This window comes from Mchenga conophoros, linkage group LG19, assembly GCF_057382185.1.
Source record: "Mchenga conophoros isolate Kocher_MC1m ecotype Shallow Benthic linkage group LG19, M_conophoros_male_GT1.1, whole genome shotgun sequence".
Taxonomy (NCBI): domain Eukaryota; kingdom Metazoa; phylum Chordata; class Actinopteri; order Cichliformes; family Cichlidae; genus Mchenga; species Mchenga conophoros.
The window spans coordinates 10,921,729-10,945,860 of NC_140544.1; the positions used below are offsets into that span (position 1 = coordinate 10,921,729).

The 24,132-nt window shown below is 48.0% G+C and overlaps 1 protein-coding gene across 6 annotated transcripts in view; it reads right to left on the reverse strand.

Moving 5' to 3' along the window:
* Window positions 1-24,132, reverse strand: part of LOC146551794 (AT-rich interactive domain-containing protein 1B-like) — a 158,782-nt gene that overhangs the window by 38,135 nt on the left and 96,515 nt on the right. For all 6 annotated transcript variants that reach the window (XM_085258303.1, XM_085258302.1, XM_085258301.1 and 3 more), the window contains exons 5-6: window positions 12,318-12,615; window positions 990-1,076 (exon numbers count right to left, since the gene is read on the reverse strand). In XM_085258303.1, the coding sequence (XP_085114429.1) occupies window positions 990-1,076; window positions 12,318-12,615 (385 nt within the window). The remainder of the gene's footprint in view (window positions 1-989; window positions 1,077-12,317; window positions 12,616-24,132) is intronic.

Genomic DNA, 24,132 nt, shown 5'->3' on the forward strand with positions numbered 1-24,132 from the left:
TTTCGACCGTTTCAATGTGGACGCACAACTCTGTGAAAACGACTGAAAACGACAGTGTGGACGCGGTTTTCAGAGGAAACGCCGTTTTCAAATGTATCCGGATTAGTGTAGACATAGCCTAACAGTAGAATGGGAGGCGGAGCCTTCAGCTTTCAGGCCCCTCCCAGTTTGGACAGTTGGCCCTGTTCACATTTGTCTTAGCTGATACCATCCTATGCATCCACTGGGTTGTCGCCTATCATAGAAGGTTAAGGCAGTATTTAATAAGCTTGAGCCAGCCTACTGTGCTCAGTGCCTGCAAGCTGCTTTGCAAACCACCTTAGTGTCGTGCAGCGTGATGCTTGTTGTCACGGATGCCTGCTCAGGTCTGGAGGTCTTCCTGCTGCTCTACCTGCCTACAGCTTCTCAGTTATGCCCATGGAAGAGCGACGAGGTCTCCTAGAACAGAACCACAAATCACTGCTGAAGGAATGATCTTCTTAGAGAGAAGCACTCACTATTGTGGCGAGTGGGAAATTCCCACAGTTCTTTCTCTGTCTTTGTCTTTCTTTGTAGCTGTGTCAAATGACTTGTTTACATCTCTTTGCTAACATCTTAAACTCCAAGTCTTCATATTTCCTAAGAAAATCTTTCATTACAGTCGCTGGTTTCGTCCGTGGTGCACTAAGATATCGTTTTGGTCTTCTGTTTGTTACGGCCTCTAATCCTCCTGCACCGCTCGCCTGTGTTTCATGTAAAGAAAGAAATTATTTCTATTTCATCGTCCGCTTTGTAAGTATACAAGCTCTTCATCTGAGCCCGATGCACAATGTGGATTTTCTGTAATATATATTTCTGTACTGTACAGAGCATGTGTGCTAGCCACTAAATGTTTCTGTAAAACATCCTTAAACATTGGGTAAAACAACGATTCCAGTCCTTTAACCCCTAAGCCTGGGGTAGCTGTGCCCCTGGTAGGCTGACTTACGGGCTAACACACACAGACATACCTCTCTCCTGAGCCATAGGTGAGCGTGTGATTGGCAGGTGACCTCCATCGGGTCCGTTTCCAGAGCTCTGCGGGGCCATGGCTGAACCTGCGGACATGGATGTGACATCTTTGACGTTGTTGTTTTAAGAAAAGCTTTGACATTCAAAGAAAATGTTTAGTGTCATTTAAATTCCGCTTTCTGCACAAAAACTGAAGGAAACAGAAACGGATTCATATTTGTTTTCTGTCTGCTTCAAAAGCGATGCAACAATTAAGCCCCGAAGGTCCGCTTTTGTCTCAGACGGACAAAGTTCTCAAAAAGTTTTCTCCCGCTTGATTGACGAATAAAAAAAGGAAAACAATAAGGGCTGCGTATCAAGCTGAAGGTTATTTTTTGACTGCCTTTGTTTCTTGAGCAGCGATTGATCGGGTCAGAGGGTCTGATGCCAAATTTAGCCTTTGCAGACGCACAGCGGGCTCAGCACAATTACTACACATGAAGCTGTTTGTGATTCACTATCAGCTAAATGACAAATGCACTTCCAGGAGACATATCAAGTCATTGGACCCCGTGCCACTTCCTTGTGTAAGCATTAAAGCTGCAGCGATCCCCTATAGAAAACCGGAACCATTCCAGGAGCATCGATCAGGTGGTTGTGCGGGTCTTTGGGCTGCGCCTGTTCCATTGAAATCCAATAGCGAGTTGAGGGTCTGATTAGGACAATGGCAGACAGAGACTACGGCGGATTGATTTGGCCCAGAGGAAGGAGAGAGATGGCAAATTAACCTTTTATCTTCGAATTCAGGCTGGCGACGATGACGGGGAGAAAGGCGAGGGAAACTCGCCGCTTCTGTCTTTCTGTGGATACGATGTGCAGCGAGTGACAGGCAGCGAGTGCAATCATGAGGGAAACATATGTTCTGTGATGACTATCGGTGCGTGTTTTCAAGATTACAGAGTACGGGCTGACCCGTCTCAGTGGGAATATATGAAGAAACTAAGTGTTTCCTCAGGATGACACATGATGAAGTACAAACAATTCTGTCGCTGCTCCCGAAAACTCACATTGAATATAAATCCCTTATTATAGAGGAAACACTTCCCATTATTCAATCACTCAGTAGAAAAGTGCTCTTTCCACAAGTGTGTGTGTGTGTGTTATATGTCTGTCCATAGCTGCGGTAATACATGACTGGAGGTGACACTCTCTCCACATAAACAAACCCAATTAAGTCAACATAATTGCTTTGCATAAAAATACATAAACAACATTTCCATCCAACCCCCGCCTACACACACACACACACACACACACACACACACACACACACACACACACACACACACACACACAGAAATACTTCCACAAACAAGTGTAAATAAACAGAGTGAAGTGCACAAAGACATGCACGTGAGTGCACAAAGCCACATAGGGTACGCAGCGAAACGTTCGCGCACACTCGCACACAAAGACCCCCTGCCTCACGCATGAATAGATCCAGCGGCGCTGCTTCAAAGAGAGAATATTCGATTAGTTAGTCTGTCACCGTGTTGCAGGAGAGAGGGGGAAAAGTTAGCACGCGAGTGTTGAGGCGACTCGGAGATAACGCTAAAAACACCAGCTGCACGCTTTTATGTGCCGGCAGAAAAAGACAGTGTAGAAACACTCGATCCATTCACAGCTAAATGTACGCAAAAGAAGTCATTATGTGCAATATTACAGCAGCAGCACTTGTAACAGTCTAATAACAGGATGCTGTCATAATCTAAGTGCATCTAACAACAACGTTTCTCTGTACAGCAACTCGACCGCCATCATCTCACAGTGATTCATACGGCTCAATAAATCACTGCCTATTGTATTTATATAGTGGTTGGAATAAAGGGAGTGCAGATAGAGCAGACTGCATGTTCTACTCTCCGTGTGCATCAGTGTACAGTTTATGTAGTAACGTGAAGGGTCACTGCAGGTTAGAGCCGGAGGAGCATGTTCAGCTGCAGTTCTGGTTTCCTCGCTTTAGATTGGCTGGTGGGGAAGACGAGGTAGTCAGCAGGAGTTTAGTGAACCCCTAAACTACGGAAGTCGACCCAACGATGGAGGCCGGCCTCACTGTGCGTGTGTGTGTAGGGATGCATGCCAGGCACCAGCTTTGCTGTCAGCCTCTGTTTGTTTGGATGGCAGAGCCTGTGTGTGTGTGTGTGTGTGTGTGTGTGTGTGTGTGTGTGTGTGCACCACTACCAAGGTAGACCCAGGGAACGCTGCCCTGCATGCTCCACTACTCTCTCCACATACTCATGTAAACTGTCACCAGAGATAAATTAATGCGAAGACAAATGTGTGCGTGAGAGAGGAAGACCGAAAAATAAAAGAAGATTACCGACAAAAGCAAACTGCTGAACACGAGGCCTCAGCTCCGCCCGCTCTGCAGCAAAGACTAAACTTTGTGCACTTTATAATTATTTCACTACCAATTAATGTCCAAACAAAGCTCCTCTCGTCTCTTCTCACATTTTTTCCCCCCTCTTCCCCTCCTGTCTCGGCTCTCGTCTCTCCCCTCCTCACCATCATTTTTAACAAGGTGCCATTAAATAATTACGTCCAAATAAAACAAACAGGCGCCACGGCGAGTCCTGGCACTTTTAATCCACGCCATTAATAATTCATATGCTCAATCTTTGACGTGCAGCTCTTCCCCGTGTGCTGCCGAGAGACGGAAGAGAAAGCTAAATGTCAGCAGGAGCTCAAAGTATAGCTTCTCCGTGTCCGCAGTCCTCCAGCTGTGGATGAAAATGTAAAACGAATGAAACGATGAAGAAATGATGCCGAGTTCAGGCGATCCTGGTACACGTGTGTGTGATTTAACAACGTTGTTTCCTCTTCGGTGGGAGAGACGGTGATTTTGAAGAAGAGCAGAATTCATGTGTTCATCTGCATGTGCTCCAACAGTCTGGATGTTTCTGGTGCAGGAATATCTCTGCTCTCATCCTCCACTTTCACCCACTCATCTGCAAATTACACTCTCACAAAGAAATCAGCTCCAATGAATAAAAAAAGGCTTGTTTATCAAATCCATGCATATTCCCTTTAAAGGTTGAGAGTATCAAAGATGGATCGGGCTCTTATTTTTAATTCTCTGTACTTTAATTCTTTTAGACTCTTCTTTGATTGCTGCCTTCAAACACGACTCATTCATAAGAGATCTGACTGCACCTGTGCCACTGTTTGTCTTTAACTCTGACCCTCGGGGCTTTAAGGACTTCACGCCGATTGTGCCGACGGAGAAAACACTGAACCTGCGGCAGGAAGAACCAGGAGATCTCTAACACGGGAATGCTCTTTGGAATGCGGCGGAAAAGTCGAATAACTGTAATTTCCTTTTTCTGTAAAAAGCCACTTAGCAAACACATCCATTTTTGACTCTTTCCTCATGATACAAGGCAGCCGAGCCAAGAGTAATGGGAGTTCAGTGCGTTTTTGGAGATAATGCTCCTCGCTAAAACCCAATCCACATTTTAAATTTCTCTTCCACGAGGACTGTTGAGGCAATCCCGAGTCTCCTTTGAAGAGAGGGAGTGTGGTCTTTGAAGCTTTTTTCATCAGGGTTTCAAACACAAATGCTGTTGAAGTTCAAAGCTGAGGGAGAGCACTTGTGGCCATATTTCTGTTTTGTTTTCAGGGCCCTGGAAATATAAAGCTTAGGAGTTATTCTGCATGTGTGTGCGTGCGTGCTAATGAAGTCAACCTGAGATTCAATGAAAAAGCTTTTAATAATTGCCAGAGAAAGAGCCGGTGCATTAGCAGACGTGTGTGCACGCTTGCACGTATCAGCCACGACATTAAAACTGTGTAATACTAAAAGGAAGGAGCTCAGACCTGCAGCACCTTTGAGGTGGGGGTTACTGGTGTAGATCGGACTTGTGCACATCCTGCAAACGCTCGAGTGGATTGGGAGCTGAGTCAATAGCTTGGGCTTTTTGCCATCCATCTCCATCTGGGGGTGGGGGGATAGGGGGGTGCTGCTTGGCCTGCTACAATTTTAAGGTGCACGTGTCAGAGAAGCACCCGCCGAGTGGCACTGAGACCATGACTGTTATTCACCGCTGGTGGATTTGAGGTTGTGGCCGCTCGGTGCGTGAACACACACAAACACACACAAACGTCCAAACTGTTTCTTACAAATAGCCGACCCCCGGAGCAACGAGGGCTATTTTTGCTAAAGTGAGGTAACTGTGTTGAGCACTAATAGACTGACACAGAATACAGAGAAACGGCTGCTTCAGCACCATCTCTTAATACAACCCTCAGGCTATAAATGCACACACACCTGCACCGCCCTGCAAACACACACACACACCCAGGTAATATCCCCTATTTGCCGTGTCTTTAGGGGAAAGAGGCAGATAAACAGCGGGCTCCAATAATGGTGGTTTAGATCTCAATGGGTGCGAGTCAATGCCTCTCCGAGCCGGGGGCTAATGTCAGTTAACACTCCCTGTAGGGGACAAACGCAGGCCTGCAGTGGCTCGCAAAACAAGCCCTCTCCCAAGATCCTCATTACTTCCAACGCTGAGCAGCAACTGTAAGTAAAGCAAAAGTGCAGCTTAAGCTAAAAACATAGCGAGCGGGATGCGGGGGGAGAGAGAGCGCGAAGGAGTGGAGAGAAAGCAAGAAAATAGGTGTTGGGGAGGGAAAATAATTGCACACTGTGCTCCGGTTAGGGTTTTCCAGTCGGACAGAGTTAGAATGGGATTTCTCTAAATGGCTAACGCAGCAAGCAGGTGCTGTTTTTCCCCTGTTTTGGCCGACGCTGTGCTTTGTGAATATAATGCTTGCAGGGAGCGCGTTTAGCCGTTTCACTGCGAACACGAGCAGCCTTCAGGACGACAACAGGCAGACAGGGAATAGTTGGCTAGATGGCAGCGGTTGTGCTGCTAGTGGTGATGGATGAAGAAGAATAAAAGGAGGACAAATTCAGAGAGAAAGAGCTGGAGGAGAGATGTGGAGAAATAAGAGAGAGGAACCGAGGCAGAAATAAGGATGGAAAATTCAGCCTTGTTCCTCGGTGGGAGTCCTGTACCACAGCAGCGCTCTGAGCCAAGAAAGCAGAGACAAACAGAGCTGGGGAGGAAAGGGTGGGGACGAGGGAACGCGAGACACAAGAGGGAACATGAGAGAAGGCGAGCACGATGAAAATAATGAGAGAAAGAGAGAGGGACAGGGACAGCCAGCGGCGGTGTTCCCACCACGCAGCCTCTCAGGGAGTGGTGTGACTGGAAAAGTTGCCCAGCAAAACACACTTGCACAAAAACTCGCCCCCACCCTTTTACCCATGCTTTCTTCTAATAACGTGCACCACAAGCAGAGGGGAAATCGAGCTATGGCTGAGCACCTGCAGAGCCTGCTCTGGGCTCATGGTTTGCAGCTTTTTGGGGAAGTCATTTAACCGCACGTCCACCTTTTTGCATGCAAGTAAGCGCTCAGGTACCTTTGGGGCATCGCTGCTTAACCTCTGACCCCAGAACAGGGAAAAAAAAAACAACCATCTGTGGTCACTGCCATAATTACAGATTTAAAAAAATAACCACAGACTAGGCCGCGCGATGATGTAAAGGCAGGAGTGGATATAAAGCATTTTTCAGGAGATTCACATATGAAAGGACGCTCGAGGTAACATACTGGACAGATCTGGCCTTCCCTCTGTCTATCCCCCCTTCCCCTCTCGCCTCCCCTCGCCCTGACCTCTCTGTCCTTTTCTGGGCCCCGGAAGCTCTTGAAGCGAAGCGCAGATAAACAGCTTAAACTCTCCTGAGCGCTCGCCCGCAAGCTCCAATCACCTTATTAGAAGAAAATAAAAACTTGGAGGGGCTGAGGAGAGATGGAAGAGGGAGGAGGGAGAGCAGGCAGACACTGTTAGCGGGACCTCGGAGGACCTCGGTGGAAGCACAAAGAGTATTTGTGATTTTGTGCAGCAGACAGAGCGAGCCGGCCTGTGCAGGAGTGTGGATGTGCTCTGTGTCAATTAGTAGCTGCACAAAGTGAAAAATATTGCAGTTTGGCCTTCAAAAGCAGCCGGGCACACAGACACAGTGTGCATACTTACAGCCACTGTAGTTTTTTTGCATCACTTTTTTTCCAACAATTATCCCAACAAGACAAAGCTTTAATAACACATCATCACCTTCTTTTTCAGCAGCATGAAAGATTCATCCAAAGTTTCTCTGACACCTGAATGAATTATTAGAAGTGCACATTCACTGCAGAATACAAGACCTTCAGAGTTACTGTGAGGGATTCATCGGAGCAGACCCTCTCGGTTCTGTGAGGTTTTGCTATTTTGTGGCGGATTTAAAAGGTCAGGCCTGTCTGAACGTTTTCTGGAACACGGTGACCTGACAATCTTCTGCCGGGCATCTTTTGGTTTCAATCTGTGGAGGCCTCAAGGACAGAGTGTGGGGAAGGAATAATAAACGTGCGTGCTGAAACATATGTGCTCATCTCTGATCACCTACAGTGGATATCAAATATTTCTATGTCAGATTCTGTGTTGCCTCTTCAGTGATCTTACTAAAGAAGACAGCCACACATTTACATCCCCAACTCCAAGGTAACAGCTGCATCTCTGACACATCTGGAAATGCTCCATCAGTGCTAAAAGGTAGATACAGATTTTAGAGCAACATCTGCTTCATCCAGACATCTTTCAGGGAGGCCCTTCATATTTCAGCAGGACGATGCTAAACCTCCAGAACATCTGCAGCATCGTGAAACCAAAACCAGACAAAGAAGATCCAGGAAGCCTGAGCAGCTCGAATCCCACATCAGACAATGGGACAACATTCCTCTGTTAAAGTGCAGCAGCTGCTCTCCTCTGTCACAGACTGTAGGAAGCTGCAGACCTTTACAGACATGCTGTTGCCATCAAATTCATATTTTCTTAATATAGTTCATTTTTGCACTTTAATGCATCCTGGGGATTTTGCATTTTATAGTGTTGCAGCTTTTTTGGAATTGAGGTTGTACACCAGGGGTCCCCAATCCCAGTCCACGAGGGCCGGTGTCCCTGCAGGTTTTAGATCTCACCCTGGGTCAACACACCTGAATCACATGATTAGTTCATCATCAGGCCTCTGGAGAACTGAAGACATGTTGAGGAGGTAATTTATCCATGTAAATCCGCTGTGTTGGATCAAGGAACATCTAACACCGGCCCTCGTGGACTGGGATTGGGGACCCCTGGTGTACACACATGATTTTTACAGTCTCCTTCCAATCAGGTCCAAAGGCAGAAGAACAGTGTATTGTTTGCATATGTGGTGATTGAAGAAATGTTCCCTTCCCTTCACTCACTGTCTGCACACCAAAGGAAAGCAAAGAGGAATCGGGGCTGTGTTTGTGTGAAGTTTGATACGTATCAGATGCAGTCTGGTAATGAACATGTCTTCAGCTCGTTGTTTGGGAAACACGACAGTCAGCCTCATCCTGACAGGAAGTGACGCCACACTGACAGGCTGCCAACCTGGAGACAACCTGTCACACCAACCTGTGCATGCACACAAGCCTAAAAGCAGCCGCTGCGTTACCCACAACTCGAAATCTGCAGCAAATGCAAGTTTTTAGAGCTTTAAACATGCACATAAACGATGCAGCATGTCTGATGGATTCTGGGGCTGCTGGGGTTTTATTAACATAGAGACTAGTCAGCGAGCTTTTTAAAAACTCTGCTCTTCTACTGGATGAACTCGGCTCTCCTTCCCACAGCTAAGAATCAGCTTTGGAAGCTTTAACACTGGCGTTCCCATTCCGCCACACCATCCATCCGGATGAGAGAAAAATGTCTGCCCGCCTCGTCCCCAAAGTCTCATATAGGGAGAAAAATATTCTGAAGATGCTCTGAATTGCTTCTGAGACACTGGGAGCAAGGAGATGTGTGTGTGTGTGTGTGTGTGTGTGCATACAAGGTAGAGGAAGAGGAGGTGGAGGTTGGCGGTTGAGCAATGTGATTTCTGCTTGACTGTCACAAATCTAGCGCAACAGGAAAATCAATTTATCCCTGTGTGTGCCTTTTTGGCTCCGGGAGAGAATCCAAATAGCAAGGCGAGGCCCGGATAATGTTACAGTGTATTGGATTTGCTTCATGGAGAGACAGCGAGAGGGAGAGAGGGAGAGAGAGGACAAAGAACAGGAGAAGCGAGGAGACGAGGGAATCACAGGCGTGTTGCGGAGCTTCGACAAGATAGATTTGTGCAAGTGTATGGGTGTATGATAGGCTGGCAATCTGTCAGTCTCCACCTCTTTTCACCCCGACTCCTTCTTATTTTCTCTCACACACACACGCGTGTGCAGATGACACCGTCAGTCATCCGAGCGAGCGTATATACAGAGGTGATTTATGTGTTCAACAATATATGTAAAGTCAAACCATGAAATCAAGTTTTTATAGGTATTCGTGTTCTTATGTGCAGCTGTGCGCGCTCACTCCGGTGTTATTCTGCTGGTGTGTGTGTTTGGCAGCCAGGTGAAAGGATGACATAATGAAGTTGCTCTCCTCCGACCGTTGTCAGGGGTAACGTGTGTGCTCATCCATGTGACGTGTCGCATCAGTCCACCGAGTGGGGCCGACAGGTGACAAATAAACACGGGGCACACGCACATGCATGTGTGCATGCGCGCACGCACACTTGAACCTACTTTTTTATATTTTTGTGAATAACTGCACACACTATATAGACCACGTAGAAAGATGAGTGTATTCCAGACCTGCATTCTTCCTAATGGCCAGCAGCTGGCGTCAGCACAAGTCCAGCTGTTTGGCTGCTTTTACGCCTTACTCGCTGCAACATGTCGCTAATTTCAGTCAGAAAGAGAGCTGCTCATTCTGTCTGCAGTAATCTGTATTTGATTGTGTTGGGACGTCACACAGCAGAGAGCAGGGTCATGATAGACGGAGCTGAGGATGTGCATCAGCTGACCATCAGCTGATCAGTAGGAACTATCAGCTGAGTCCCTGAGTCCTCCTTCCTGCAGTTTCAGATGTGACGACCAAAGTTCTCTCGTGTGATGTCAGGGTAGCTACGTCCACCTAGCATCATGACACAATGTGCTGACATATACAGCACGCCTGTAAATAATTTAATAGGACGAAACCATCAATGCCAGCAGCGCACACTGACGTCAGCCGAGGGATGCAATTTATAAGCGGCTGCGATGTTTCCGCTGACAGCGGCCCTAATGGAGCAGAATGGAGCAGAGAAACAAGTCATGTTGTGTTGTGACTTCTTGAGTGGAGCTGAAACTACTGCAGACAGGTTTTTCACACTAATTAAAGCGTTTATTAATGCTTGTGTTTTGTTGTTTTTTAAAGGGCACTACTTTGAATATTAAAGAGCACGATTTGATGGCACCGGAGCAACACTCTGGGAACAGCGCTCCCATCTCTCCTCGCCGACTTGCTCCGAAATAAAGAGACAACGTTCGCTAAAACGTCCCAACTTGTGACAAAGTGTTAGAAAACCGGGCGTTGGTAATCAGATGTGTGCTAACCACATTAGTTCTCCCGTGTCTCTGCGAGGCTGGCTGCTCCTTGATCTAATCCGAACTGATTGTAGTACAGCCTCTAAAACACGCCAGATGTTGCTCACTGCTCCACGCTTTATCGCCATTTATTTGGCACAGGGAATATTTTTGAATATTTTCTTATTAATCACGTCCCAGCGATCGGTTTCGCTTCCCATCTTTGCCGCTTCACTCCGGATTCTCGTCATGATTCTTGGCACGCGCGCCTGGAAAACCACTGTCCCAGTTTTTCATTAGCGTCAATCACTCCGGTAAGCGGCTGTGAGGGGAACAGCAGGGGGAGGAGGAGGTGGCGGCGGGATCTCGCTCAAGACATTTCGCCCCGCCTCGTCAGAGTGACTGACGGGTCCGAGACATGCCGATGTGCCGGTCAGCCGCTCAGCTGTGAGGAGAGGAGGCGGAATGACAGCGAGGCCGCGCGCACGCTCGCGCGCCTGTTCCAGGCAAATCAAATCCACACTCTGTGTTTATCTAAATGGTTATGTGCTCCACTATGGCCTCGGGAGACAGACAGGCACACCGTGCATTGTCTGATAATCCTGTTGGTGCCTTGTTTAGCCTGCCATATCTCAGATAAGGCTACAAATCAGATGGGAGGTCCTCCACTACCAGTCGCTCTCAATTCATTAAGGTTCCGAGTGGATGGGAAATATCGCCCGGACGTGGATGTCGGATCCACAGGTGGAAGGAAGACGGACGTGATTAAAATTCCCCCGCCATGTAGGGACGCGTTTCTACAACGCTGTGATCAAAGACTTAACAAATGTCTAGTGTGCTAGGACAAAAACTGTGCAGGAAATGAACAGGACATATTCCTGTGCCATAATATTCCTCAGCACTGTGAATTATGAGTTCAAATGGGCCCGAGATATCAAAGTCTAGACGTGTGGGATTGATATTATTTAGTCTTCTGCTGCAGCTTCATCCCGACTTCTACCCGGCAGAATGAAAATTGATCTGGATGGATTACATGCCGAGTTGGAGACGAGGGGAAGAAAGAGATGCTATTAAACAAAGATGTTGGCAGATTTATGCGACGGGTTATCGGCGCCACTCTGAGAAAGAAAGGGGTGAAACTGCTCTTCAAACACCTGATAACCATCTTAAACGAAGACGCTGATTAGGTTCAAGTTTTTGATGCGAAAGCTTTATCCTCACCTCCAAATGGCACGCTGTTATTTGTGAAATCGCGGTTCCGCTTCGGGGTCAGTTTTCTACATGACCTTTTTAAAATCCTATTTAAAAACAAATGAAAACAGCAGCATCAATGTAAAGGTCAAGCAGAGAGGTGGGCGTGATGACTGGGATTTTCTCCAAGAAGCAACAAGTGCAGTGACGGAGCTGCTGTAAAGATGCTGCACAGAAAAAACTCAAACGGAAACATCTAAACACGATCCTAGCCACGCCCCAATCAGTGATGTCACAGCTGCTCGTCTTCATCAGCTGTCAAAGTGCGCATGGCCCGGGTCGTGTTTTGACAGTTTTTTTAAATTTGCTTTCCAACAACAGCCTCGTTTGGTGGCACAAAGCAATTTCCCTTTAAGCTGTAAAGCAATTTTAGGAAATTTCCCAGGGAATCCAAGACAGAGGTACAAGATGTAAAACGCGGCGTAGCGTCTGCTTTCAGCTGCAAATCCTGTCAGTGACAGTTTTGTTTGTTTGCAGTGATTAAACTAATACAATTATCAACTCTAAGTTGCACATTTCATCAAGACGAGATTAGATTATCAGGATACGGATGCGCGTACTTTCTGCTCTAATGGGAACCCTACCTGGTGCAGAGGTGTTGGCAGAGGGTCCGCTGGCAGGTGAGATGGGGCCCGAGCCCGAGCGGGACTGCTGGGACTGAGTGGAGCCGGCCGGAGAGCCGACAGGGGATGGAGAGGGCCCGCTCCTCTGGCTGGGGAGGTGGGGGGAGGCGTGAGGGGAGAAGGGGGACTGTCCCTGGTTACCGGTGCTTCCCTGCTCCCCTTGGCTACTGCTGCTGCTGCTGGAGGAGCCCCCGGCGCCAATGGCCGAGCCCAGGCCAGCCTCCCCGGTGGGGAGGTCGTCGATGGAGCCGGAAAGATCCTGGAACAGAAGAAAAGACTTCCAGTGAGTATTTACAAAGCTCGCTCGAGCATTTGATGAGAGCTGACGTGCAGCAGGTGGCAAATGTAAATGTAAGCTTCAGCAAGCGCAAAAGTTTCCACCTGCGTGTCAGAAACGCACAACTGTGCTGCGAAATCCTCCTTTACAACAAAAAGTTAACAATGCAACATATTTCACAGGATTTCATAAGGTGGCAGAGGTTAAAAGATTAAAGGTTTAGTTTGCGTGTGCACGAACAAGAGCTGGTGGCTTTTCTGGGAGCTACTTTATCCCTGAGAAAAAGTCACTGCAGTCTTAACGACGGCGGTTAACACGGCAGAGAAAAAAATCCCACAGAAGAAACCGCTACACCGGCTGCTGCGGTGAAAATGAATTGTAATGGGCTTTGGTTCAGACCAAGGGTGAGTTCATATTACAGTTTGCATTCCCTGTGGTGAGTAGAGCGAGTGTGTGTGTGTGCACTTAGCAGATACCCCCCCAAAACAATTCCAGGGAATCCCCGGGAATATCGCTGACAGGATCCTGACAACACAAAGGTGTGCAGGAAGCGGGAAGGACAGCAGACCGGGAGAGAAGGAAGTAGAGAGAAGACCGGATGTGATGTGAAGTGATGAGCTGTGATGGAATGTGATGGCTGCCACACACACTCGGAGGACGCCGGCTCTGTCCCAGCTGTAGATATCTGTGGGGGAAGTCACCTGAATGACCTCGGTTTTCTGGCTGGTGCCTGCTCGGAGAAGGGGAAGGGTGTATGCCAGCTGATCCTACCTGCAGCGCCCGGCCTGTTGACCAATGTACTCGTGAACCACCTGAGCCCTGCGTGCACAGCCACGCCTGTCACCGCACACAGACGGTGAATAAACCCAGATCTATGCCTACGAGCAGAGAGGCTGTCATATCTGACATGTTTGCTGTAATGTGGTCCATTCTACTTAAAGTGGCTTCAAATCATGTGAAAATGGTTCGGCGGTTCCAGTCGAGCCACTCGATGATTTTTAGGGGTTTTGCTGTTTTTCACACCAGCACGCACCGTTTTGGAAGTTGTTAGGAAAGTTTTACAGCCTTCCTACTGACACTGGCGATGGTTAAGATGTGCTGACATGTTGACTGTGGAAAATCTAACACAAGGTGTTGAAACGGCACTTTCTCCTAGGCTAGTCATCAGCTCATTTGCACACGTATTTTCAGATTGTGTTCACTTAAAGAAAGCACGAAGCTTGTTTTTCTACATATGTCAGAGCGAACTCGAGAAACGTGGGCTGAAACCAGCACGCGTGCTTGGAGTTTATCTGCAGCAGAGGCTCTTTGTGTCACAGCGAAACGACTTTTTTCTCCTTCCTCTACCAGCGTGTAAAATCTCAAAAACCGAGACAGGCGTCCCCCATCTCTCTCCATCCATCAAGCGTGGCTTAGCCTGTGGAACTGACAACCAAGTCAGTGTGGCAGTCTGTCCACGGCTGCTTGTTTTGGTTAATGCGATCTCGGCGCTGACACACAAAGCCTTTGTTTTCCATCATGCTGCTGCGAGTGCCCACCCGCTCTGCCAGCCTGCCAGTCTGTCGCCTGGCATTATCTACCCCCGCTCAACTGAGCACACGGGGCACTTGCTTTCCTCTCTCATGCTCTCTCTCCTTCCCTTTTCTTTTCCTCGCCCATGGTACCACTCTGTGTCCCGGCCAATCACGTCAGCCAGTGTTCTGAGCGCAGTGATGTAACGCGCCGCCTCCGCCAATGGGACCGAGTGTTATTTTTTGGCTGACCGGCTGCCTCGGGTCCATGCCGTTTGACACGGAGGGGTTACCGTGAGAGTTGATGTAACCATGGTGATGGCTTTTCCAAAACACTGAGAGCTAGTCGGTCGTACAGCTATGTTGTTAACCCACAGGCTAATTGTGTGAATGGATGGGAATAATTGCATTTCACCTAATTGGGAGCTGTTGCCAGCTTTTCCAGTGGCAGTTTCGGGGTGGGAAAATGCGTACCAGTAATTCGTTTAAAGACTGTTAGGCTCATTTGGATTATACACACACTTGAGCACAGCTGTGTGGCCTGAGACCAAAAAGGAAGAAGCACTATGCAGCCCAAAAAGCCGGGTGCGCTTTACTATAGAAACGCGCATTTTAAGGGACGCTTTAATCGACGTCCTCACCGTCAGCGTTCACGGGGCTGCGTGCTACCTGGCTAACTGGCATGTGCAAAGAATCAAAGGCAGCCAGCGAGTTAACTAGCCAGGCAGGCACGCGGTCGGGGGATCCAAACGCCCAACAATCTGGGGCCCCAATCCAAAGTGGCCCAAATCCAATTTGTTTGGCTCAGGGCTGCAAATTGCTCTGTGCATTGAGTCTCCAAATAGCTGTCAACCACTCCCGCTTGGCGTCCTGTATCGCTTAATTCGCTCCTGGAGCATGTAATTGTCATAATAAGAAAAATATTGAGGTGATAATAACCAGTTACTTTGAGATGCCCCCCCGCCCGGCCTCGAGACACACACACACGCACGCACGCTCGCGTAAATGCGGTCGCATATACGCACACATAATGGGCCGAGACCGCCATCTACACATTTCACACAACATTGGAGAGGCAGTCGCTCATGACCCTTCACCTCGCTGGTGTCGGTGCCTGCCTGCGCTCTCGTTTAGCGCTCCTCTGTTTGTGTGTGCGTGACAGGAACACAGGCTGCCGGGCTGTCACAGCAAGACATGCTTGAGCACTGATGCGGCCGAGGGGACAGATGAGGCAACGCGCACACACACACACACACACACACATACACACTCCCCCATTCCTCACTCATACTATTGACCTGCTCTCACTCTCACACACTCGCACACACACCCTGGGAGGGGATAAGGCATCAGTGTGAAGCAGGGAGCTGTCACATCCAGCAGACTGCAGGCCTTTTCCCCTGACCATGGTGCTGATGTTGTCTCCTCTCACCACACACTGGGAATTAATCAAAGTTGCTATGGAGGAAGGCACCGAGTGTGTGTGTGTGTGTAAATGTGCTTGTCTGTCTAGACAGGGAGGAGCCAATGGCTGCAGCTTCCTGTGGGCTACAGGAAAACAGAGCAGTGAAGAAACTAGCCTCTCTCCTCTCTTTCCCGTCTACACATAAAGCCTGTTTTTTCTGTCTGCCCCAGTCAGAGGTGCAGCATGGCTCAGGGCTCTCCACCAGCTGGCTCTCCAGCTAACCCGAGCCTGAAACACACTCAAACACAGCAACCGAGCCTTCGAAAACAACCTCCCTCATATGGACTTTTATACCTCGGCACCAAATATAAGAACACGGCTCCTAATATTTTCCTTTGGTCCAATACGGACTCGTTGTCGTTAGCGGTCAGCTCCGTCAAATTACTACACATAAATATTTGATCTCGCTGCGAGAGTCTCTGGGCGCACAGGTTGTGAAATATCTGCACAAATGAAGGATTACATTTTTAAAAATTCAGCAGCAACATCTCTTGAAACAGGCTTCCTATTACTATAGATAATCAGAGAACAGCTGTCAGCAGTGTTCACGGGGACTCTGTTTCTGGAAATGATGTTTTTGAATTATTTAAATGTCACTTCTTAATGCTGTTGGCACCACAGATCGAAAGCCCTTCACTGCACTGGGGGAGGCTGTGGGAATACTTCCTATTTGGTCCCTCAGTTCTTTCCGCGGACTTTTGTGCTGTGAACATCTCTCTTCACAGACGTGTAAAAGACTAAAGAGAACCGATCAAACCTTTTTCAGCGTGCGCGCAAACCCGGGAGTATCATTTCAATGTGAAATGTGAACATTACCTTGAATTCTTTTCAGTGTGCATTTCATTACAGCGCTGATGTTTTTTACCGGTGTGACTATACATCCATACAGGACTCGCTTTCACAGGTCAAGAGTGAAATCCATTATGATGTTAAACCTTGAAAAAATGCGCGCTCGGCTTCGCCGTGCTGCAGCGTGCACTGAAATAACACCTCGGTGGGCTCGGAGGCCGGTTTTATTCTCAGTTTCTCTTCTCTGGGTAAATACGATGATGTAAACTGTAATTAACTCCAATAGTTATCGTTTGCAGGCCTGAGGGACAGGTCTTCTCACGGCAGCGCCGCGCTCGTTTATCGGCTCCGGCCGCAGTACTTTCTATCTTTATGGTGCACTGGAGACGAAGAGGAAACGCTATTACACAAAGATGCTTTTTTATCCTCTCCCCAAACCGTAGATTGAGGCAAAATCCAAATGAAATGCCATGCAAATGAATCCAAATGGACTGCTGAATGTCTGCGCTCGTGTGTGTTTGAAAGAGGGTTTTAATGCGATGCCCCATGTAGAGCACCAAACCGTAATACCCTTCAATAAGTGCTATTAAGCACAGAAATAAGAAGAGAAATGAGAAGAAGAGAGACACTTTGTGGAGGAAGATTTAACATAACACCCACTCCATAATTTCCCTCTCTGATGTCAATCAGCTGGAATGTGTACCGAGGCTGCGGCGATGATGGTAATTGGTGACGATGATGAGAATTGATAGAAATGAAGATTATTTAGACACTTGCTAGCTGCGCATTATCATACATCGTGCCACCGTTTTAATATTTTTCTTTCGTTCACGCAGGACTGTGCAAACAAGCCTGTGCAGGATACGTGCACGTGGGTGTGCTGATGTATTTATGTGCGTGTTTGTGAAGAGTCTCTGCCACTTCCCGAGGGTATCAAAGTAAAACCTTCTGTGAGGACGAGAGGCAGACACGGAGACTCCAAATACACTCGGGGGAACTCTTTGCAGAGATGTTTGCCATGCTTCAGGCTTGCCAAAAACCCATGTGGGCTTTAGGCTAGCACCCAGCAGGCAGTGAAATATGTTAGCGTGCCAGCCCACAGACCTCTGCCTGGTGCCACGAGCTTCGAGGATGAGTCTCGAGCGCCTCGAGTTTCAAACTGCCAGTCATTTACGCCTGCCCTGGACCGCCACGGCGCCTTTCATTTGTCCACTGACCATGACTTGGCAACAGTCAGACCACAGCACGGTATTTAGGGTGTTATGCTAAAGCACATTAGGATACTCTGCATAAAGTCCTCCATGTTGGTTTGCACGGAGGTTTTATCAGGATAGTGACCTGAGTTTCTTTGTTTCTTTGATCTCCCAGCTGTGGCTTGAATGGTTTTATGCCAAGAATCGTGCATGAATCAGCTCTGTGGATTCCAGTAGTGCATTTTAGCCCTAAGCTCCCGGTTCAGTAAAACCAACCAGATGTCACAGGCGAGCCGATCTGATTTGGAAACACCGAGTCGCTTAAATCCTACTTTGTCATGTATTTCACTCCTACTGTAATCTGTGACCGAGGCTGCGCCTTCATCGTTCGTCGAGGTCACAAATTACACAAGAATTATTATTCCAACAACTTTTCCTGCTGGCGGTTCATCTTTTCTATACAGTCAACGATCAGGACACTTAAAGTCAGTGAGGATGTGATGGTAAGATTGATGCACAAACATTTACAGGTGTACAGGTGTTTCTTTGCACACCTGGCCTGCTGGGCAGCATGCTGTGGAGCTGTTTTAGGTGTAATTAGGTTTTCTAAGCAGTCATAATGCTGCATTTGTAAGGTGGAGCGATGATTCCCGGCTCTAATGTAAATATATGCAGAAGCAACTCTGCACGTTGTTCACAGGACACAGGCCTGTATTACTGAGCAAAACACTAGTTTGAACCACAATTTGTGAATACAGAGGAACTATTTTGTGGTTTAAAGAGCAGCCTGCACTATTTGGAAGTCTACATTGTTAAAGACAGTCCCTTTGCTCTCTGTCTGTTTTTGTTATCCGGAACAAAAGACGCCTAAGAACAAACCGTTCAAGGCTTCCCAAAGTTGTGCAGAGGAGAGCCACAGCAGCACTAAAAAGAAATTGTGCTTTTCTTTTCACTCCTGCTCCCGCACACTTCACAAAGCCTCGACAATCTCTTGATGATACCGCTGCATCTTGATAAGAGCGAACGAAAGCTCTCTTTGTTTTTCAGCACCGGCGCCGGGATGAAAACCCCAGAGCGGTCCTGGAGTTAAGGGGTCAAAGAGTCGTGCGGACGCCCGATACAGGATACCAGCAGAGTCGCCGGGCTGGGGGTCGACGCTGACATCGATTTCACCGAATTAACAATTACTGCTTGTCGTAAGATAGGATGGGGGCTCGCTGAGTGATAACTGCCCGGCTCTTAAGCTTCTCATACTGTGGAGATACAGGGAGGGCCACTTTGAAAGGGACATTTGAGGCCCTATTACCCCTAAGCTGCTAAAGACGCTCCAAATCTAGCACCGCTTGTCTCCAAACCAGAGGGATTAGTGTTGAGTTTCATTCCGATTCCCCTGATAATATGCCAAGCTGTGGCAGCTAGAAGTGCTTAGCCACTGGGTCGTATTCACTTAACGCCCCCCACGGTTCCCAGCACCGGGCGTAATGACAGGAAAGCGATTCGAACGAGCGACATCATCCTTTAAGTGGCTAAATGCACACAGAGGCCGGCCATCTTTGCTCAGGTACAAAGTGGAAGACGCCGCAAACACCGACACCTTTCACGCCACGCTTGGTCATCGGTATGCTGCGGCGGTTTAACGGCGGCCGAGCCCGCTCACTGTCAGAGCTGCTGAAAGTTTTTTTCATTAGTCCGCAAAGGTTCTTCACACTTTAGTTCTTAGTGCACAAGTCGACCACGCGCACACACACACACACACACACACACACACACACACACACACACACACACACACACACACACACACACCCTATTTGTTCTGCACGTATTGGTTCTGCTAATGTTTTTATTTATGGCATTCCAGCATGACATCCTGCCATCCACCCTCCCCCTCCTCACCTCTCCACTCACCCAAGAGAGAACTGAAAAACAACGCATGACACACAGTGTGCATGTGTGTGTGTGTGTGAGAGAGAGAGATGGAAGGAGAGGAGTGAAATAAAGAAATAAATAAAGGGGCCCAAATTCCTCATTTCTAATTCAACTGCTCGTTCAGCTTAACCTCTCTCTCCTCAGCAATTAAAGCGCACGCCACATCCTTCACGCTGCGTACAGCCGAGGCTAAATAATGCAGGGGGCATCCAGCACCCGCATCCTTTATCATCCCAAATGACAGCCATTTGCATATCTCCCCAGTCAATTAGAGCGCGGCGGAATAATCAGCCCATAATTGGGGGAGAGCGTCGGTAATCACCCGCCCTGGCACACCGACAGGGCCATTGGAGGAGTGAGGGGGGAGAGGTTGGGTGTGTGTGTGTGTGTGTGTGTGTGTGTCGGGGAGACAGTCCACCCGACTGCAGACTCTTCACTTCAAACTAACACGTCCAAACAACGAGCCCAACTTCTCCCTGTAATGCTCTCGTCCTCGCTCTTCGCTAATTTGCACGTAGCAGCTGCCTCGATCTCTCAGACTCGGCCACATTATTTCTAAGCGATATCTTTCATCAAAATGGGCCAGTAAGGAACTTTAATAGCATCAAAACACAGGTTTCGTTCCAGATGTCATTTCTACATCAAAGCTCTGCTGGCGTCCAAGCGGGATTCGACGCTTCGCGATCGCTGACGTCAGTAATATGTTTTATTTCCGTGCCAGCGATTCGGTGCACGGATCTGCCCAAGGTAACGCGGAGCGACATGTTTCTGCCTGCCTGTGAGTCTTCAGTGAAAGCTTTTAAATTCACACCCTTTTCCTTTTATATGGCAACAAAGCAGAACAAGGACCAGCCCAGAACATTGTGAGAAAGACCGCTGAGACACTGGGAGGAAAATCCCTCGCCTGTCCCCTTTAGATGCAGACAGAGTCGTTTCATGGAAGTTTTCTGGGCAGCTTTGAAGTGCAGCAGCTTCATCGCCTGTGTATTTCCTGCTGAAAGGGGAATGACCATTTTTGTCAAACAACGTTTCCTTTAATACACTGTAACCTCCCTTTCCTCAGATGCTTTGGTGCTGTCCTCTGAACATGACAAACAAAAGGATGACTGGAGAGAGAGAGGGAGAACGAGGGGTTGACAGTAATGGGTGCAGAGTGTGTGTGTGTGTGCGTGTGCAGAGTGTGCGTGCACGTGCAAAAGAACATCAGAGAAACCCAGGCAAGGTTAGTTGCCGTCTGCAGCTCCATCCTTTGTGTTTCCCCAGCTGCTTTCTTTTACCCCGTGCCTTTGTGTTTACTCTACCCAATCCAGTTCAATGCTAGCCAGCGCCGCCTCTGTGGCTTTTCAGGTCTACTGCTGCTTTGGAGAGATGAAACACTTCTCCTTGATAGAAGTTGCAAGAAATAAAGACAGGAAGTTGGAGCCTGGGGGGAGGGGATGGAGAGGGACAGTGCGGGGAATGACGGCGGTGATGATTTGGTGCAATTTAACCTCCACAGACGGGGCAGAGCAGACGATCTGTGAGACAAAGCAGTTCAAACAGAGACAAAAAAGACGTTTGTGAAGAGACCACAGAAAACACAAGAGTGGCAGCGTCCTTTACCGGCTCTCGCCGTCCACAGGAGGAGGAAACATCGATTTCCTTTTCGCTCGCTCTCTCTTTTTTAAGGGGGTGTCTTTTTCTGTTTAATCCACCATTCCTCTACTCTCGGGGGATCTGTGGCATTTCCTGCCAGCCAGCCAGCCCTGCGCTGCATCACTGTCAAAATGACTCTGATCGAAACAGGGGCAAGGGAGGGGGATCTGGTTTAAGAGTCTGGCTTGATTGGTGCATGGCTAAACTCTTCCCCCATTGGACGTTCCGCCTGTCGGCGCGTCTGCCTCGGAAATCTATCAGCCCGAGCTGCCGATCAATAACGGGAACGGTGGAATTTGGAGACATGTCTTATCGTGATCTGTGCACACTAAGAATTTCTGTGCTGTAAATTCATCATTTGCTGCAGCATCAAGGCAGAAAATCACAGCAACCACTGATTATTCTGAGGAACAATATTTGCTCTGTTTGACCTTCAGCTGGGATTATTCTGCAGCTCAGATTGAGGAACGTACATCCATGATTTGTTCACAGAGCTTATTTCTAACTGAAACTGACCCCAAAAACTTCAAAAATCAAAAATGTATACACAGTTTTACTTTTGCTCATTATGAGAATGAAAAATAAAGTAAAGCGAGGTCCTGAGGGCACACGTTTGATCTCTTATGTGGTTTCTACACTGTCTCCATATTCATAAGGAGACCGAGCAGGTGAAAATTGTCGCCACAAAAATTAAGAGAATTATTTGAATATTTAAACTTTTGCGGGACGTTTAAATATGTAAATGTATCGTCTCATTAATTATGCACTCATCTGCATAAATCTGTAATTTGGAAAGAGCAAAACAAAATATAAAAATAATTGTGCTAAAAGTATAAATTGAGTTTGATCATTTGAGTGAATGTTTGTGAGTCTGCGTTCACGAGTTTGTGGCCGTTTGTCGTTACGTCCGCACGCAGGCGGATGACTCCATCTTTCCTGTTGTAGTATCCGTGCATCCTCACGAGGAGCTTTCTAAATGACCGCCGCTCACTTTGGCTGCTGACAGAGGAATAAAGGAGGATTCTCAGGTCGATCAAGTCATATGAGGTTATTACGGCAGACAGACAGACAGACAGCGGCCCTCTCGGGACAGGCCCTCCTCGTCAGCCCACATTTCAGAGCGTTCAAACAAACTTTTTAGCGGTGAAAACAAATTGGGCTCACCATCAAAGAGACTTTTCAAAAAGCCATTTCTCTATGCCAGTTCAAAAGAAGCCCGGTTGGTAAACAGGCATGGAGAATTCACAGCGCAAATATTGCAGGAGGTCCAAACGGCTGGAGCTGCACCACAACAAAGGCGCGGGGAGAAGGAGTGGAGGGGTGTAATTCATCACACGCTCAACAAAAGCAAGTGTGACTGACTGTCCATGACCAAAGAAACAAAACAAAACAAAAAAACTTCTCCTTAATTGGAGAAGCCGTCGTTTTTTTCATTCCAAAGCCTCTCCATCTTTGCTTTTTTCTCTCCATCCAATTTCGCGCTGCTCAGTCCGTCCTCACCCTCTACGCCTCCTCCCCAATCTCCTTCTTTTTTCCTTCCCCTCCCTTTTCCCCCGTTTCTTCATTAAAACAGCTGTGAGTTATTCTGGCCTCCGACTCAAATTAGAAGCCAGACAGCAGGAAGAGGGAGAAAGAATTAAGGGAGAGGAGGCTAAAGAAAAACGGGCCGGGAAGAAAAGGGATGGTTGAGAAGCAGAGAAACCTCTGGGTGCTATACGGCTTGTGAGATTTCTTAACAAACAGACAGGCGGGCAGAACGAGGCCTCGCCGCGCATACCGCCTTCCCATCTACCTCGGGCAAAATCTCATTTGTCGGGGATTCGGCTGAAGACCGGAGGATGGAGAGACAGAGATCGAACGAGAGCGGCGGCGGCAGACTCGAGCCGTCATTAGCTATGCACGAGACAAACTGCTGACACAAAGTCACACGGCGTGCTGAGCGGGGGATTGTGGGTAGGCAGGAGGAATCCATCCCTTCGTCCCTCCACCTGCCTATCGACATCTGCGGCTCTCCCTCGTCTGCCTCCGGTTTTTGCAATTACAATCAAAAGACAGCATCCCGCCCCCCCCGAGCACCGACTGACGGCTTGGATTAACCGAGATGCGGCGAGGCCTTGGGATGCTGTGTGTGTTTGCATGCGTCTGTGCCTGTCAGCAGCCCTTCCTGTCCGTCTCTGCCTGCATCCTGTATTGTTTTGTATGTGCGGCATGCTCCGCCGTCAGGATTGATGTGCCAGCTTCTGCGTTTGTGTCTCTGCCTGTCTATCAGGTGATTGTTGCTTAGATATTTGCAGTGTGGGCTTGTACATATCTGCACTGCTGCATTAGCATGAATCACAATGCAATTATGCATTTCAATTAAATCCCACAGTGTGGATCACTTGGAGGGTTTTTTTTTTTGGCCAGAATCTGCAAACATATAATCAACTGATTTTTCTTTTTTCATCTTCAAAGGCTGATCGATATTAATATTTGATTTAAGCAGCATCTTAACAGCTACAGACAATTTTAAAGAGCACGCTCAGCGCTGTGGCTCTACGTTTAAAAGACACGACAAACACAGACACGGAGAAACGGAACGAATAGTGACAACACAAGCAAATCAAAAATTTGAGGATATGGAAAGAAATCACAAAGCTGTCAGAGACAAAAGAGCGTACACACGCACCCTCCGAATTAACTTCAGTGTTGCGCCGCCACGTCAAACATGCAACCGTACAGAAAGCCGTCCCTCAGAAGGCAGCGGGTAAAGTGAGAGGAACAAAAACACGTCAATCTGCTTTGTCCAAAAGAATCCGAGCTGCTGCGTCTTCTGCAGGATTGTTTCTTTAACTCTTCCCTGTTAGACATCGACCGACGTCATCCATCAGGAACGACAAACGTGACATGACAGCTCTGCTTAGACAGGAGACGACGGCGAGGCCGCGGCGAGAGCGGCGCGCCACGTGCTTCAATCTGCTAATCTCACTTTTTCCTG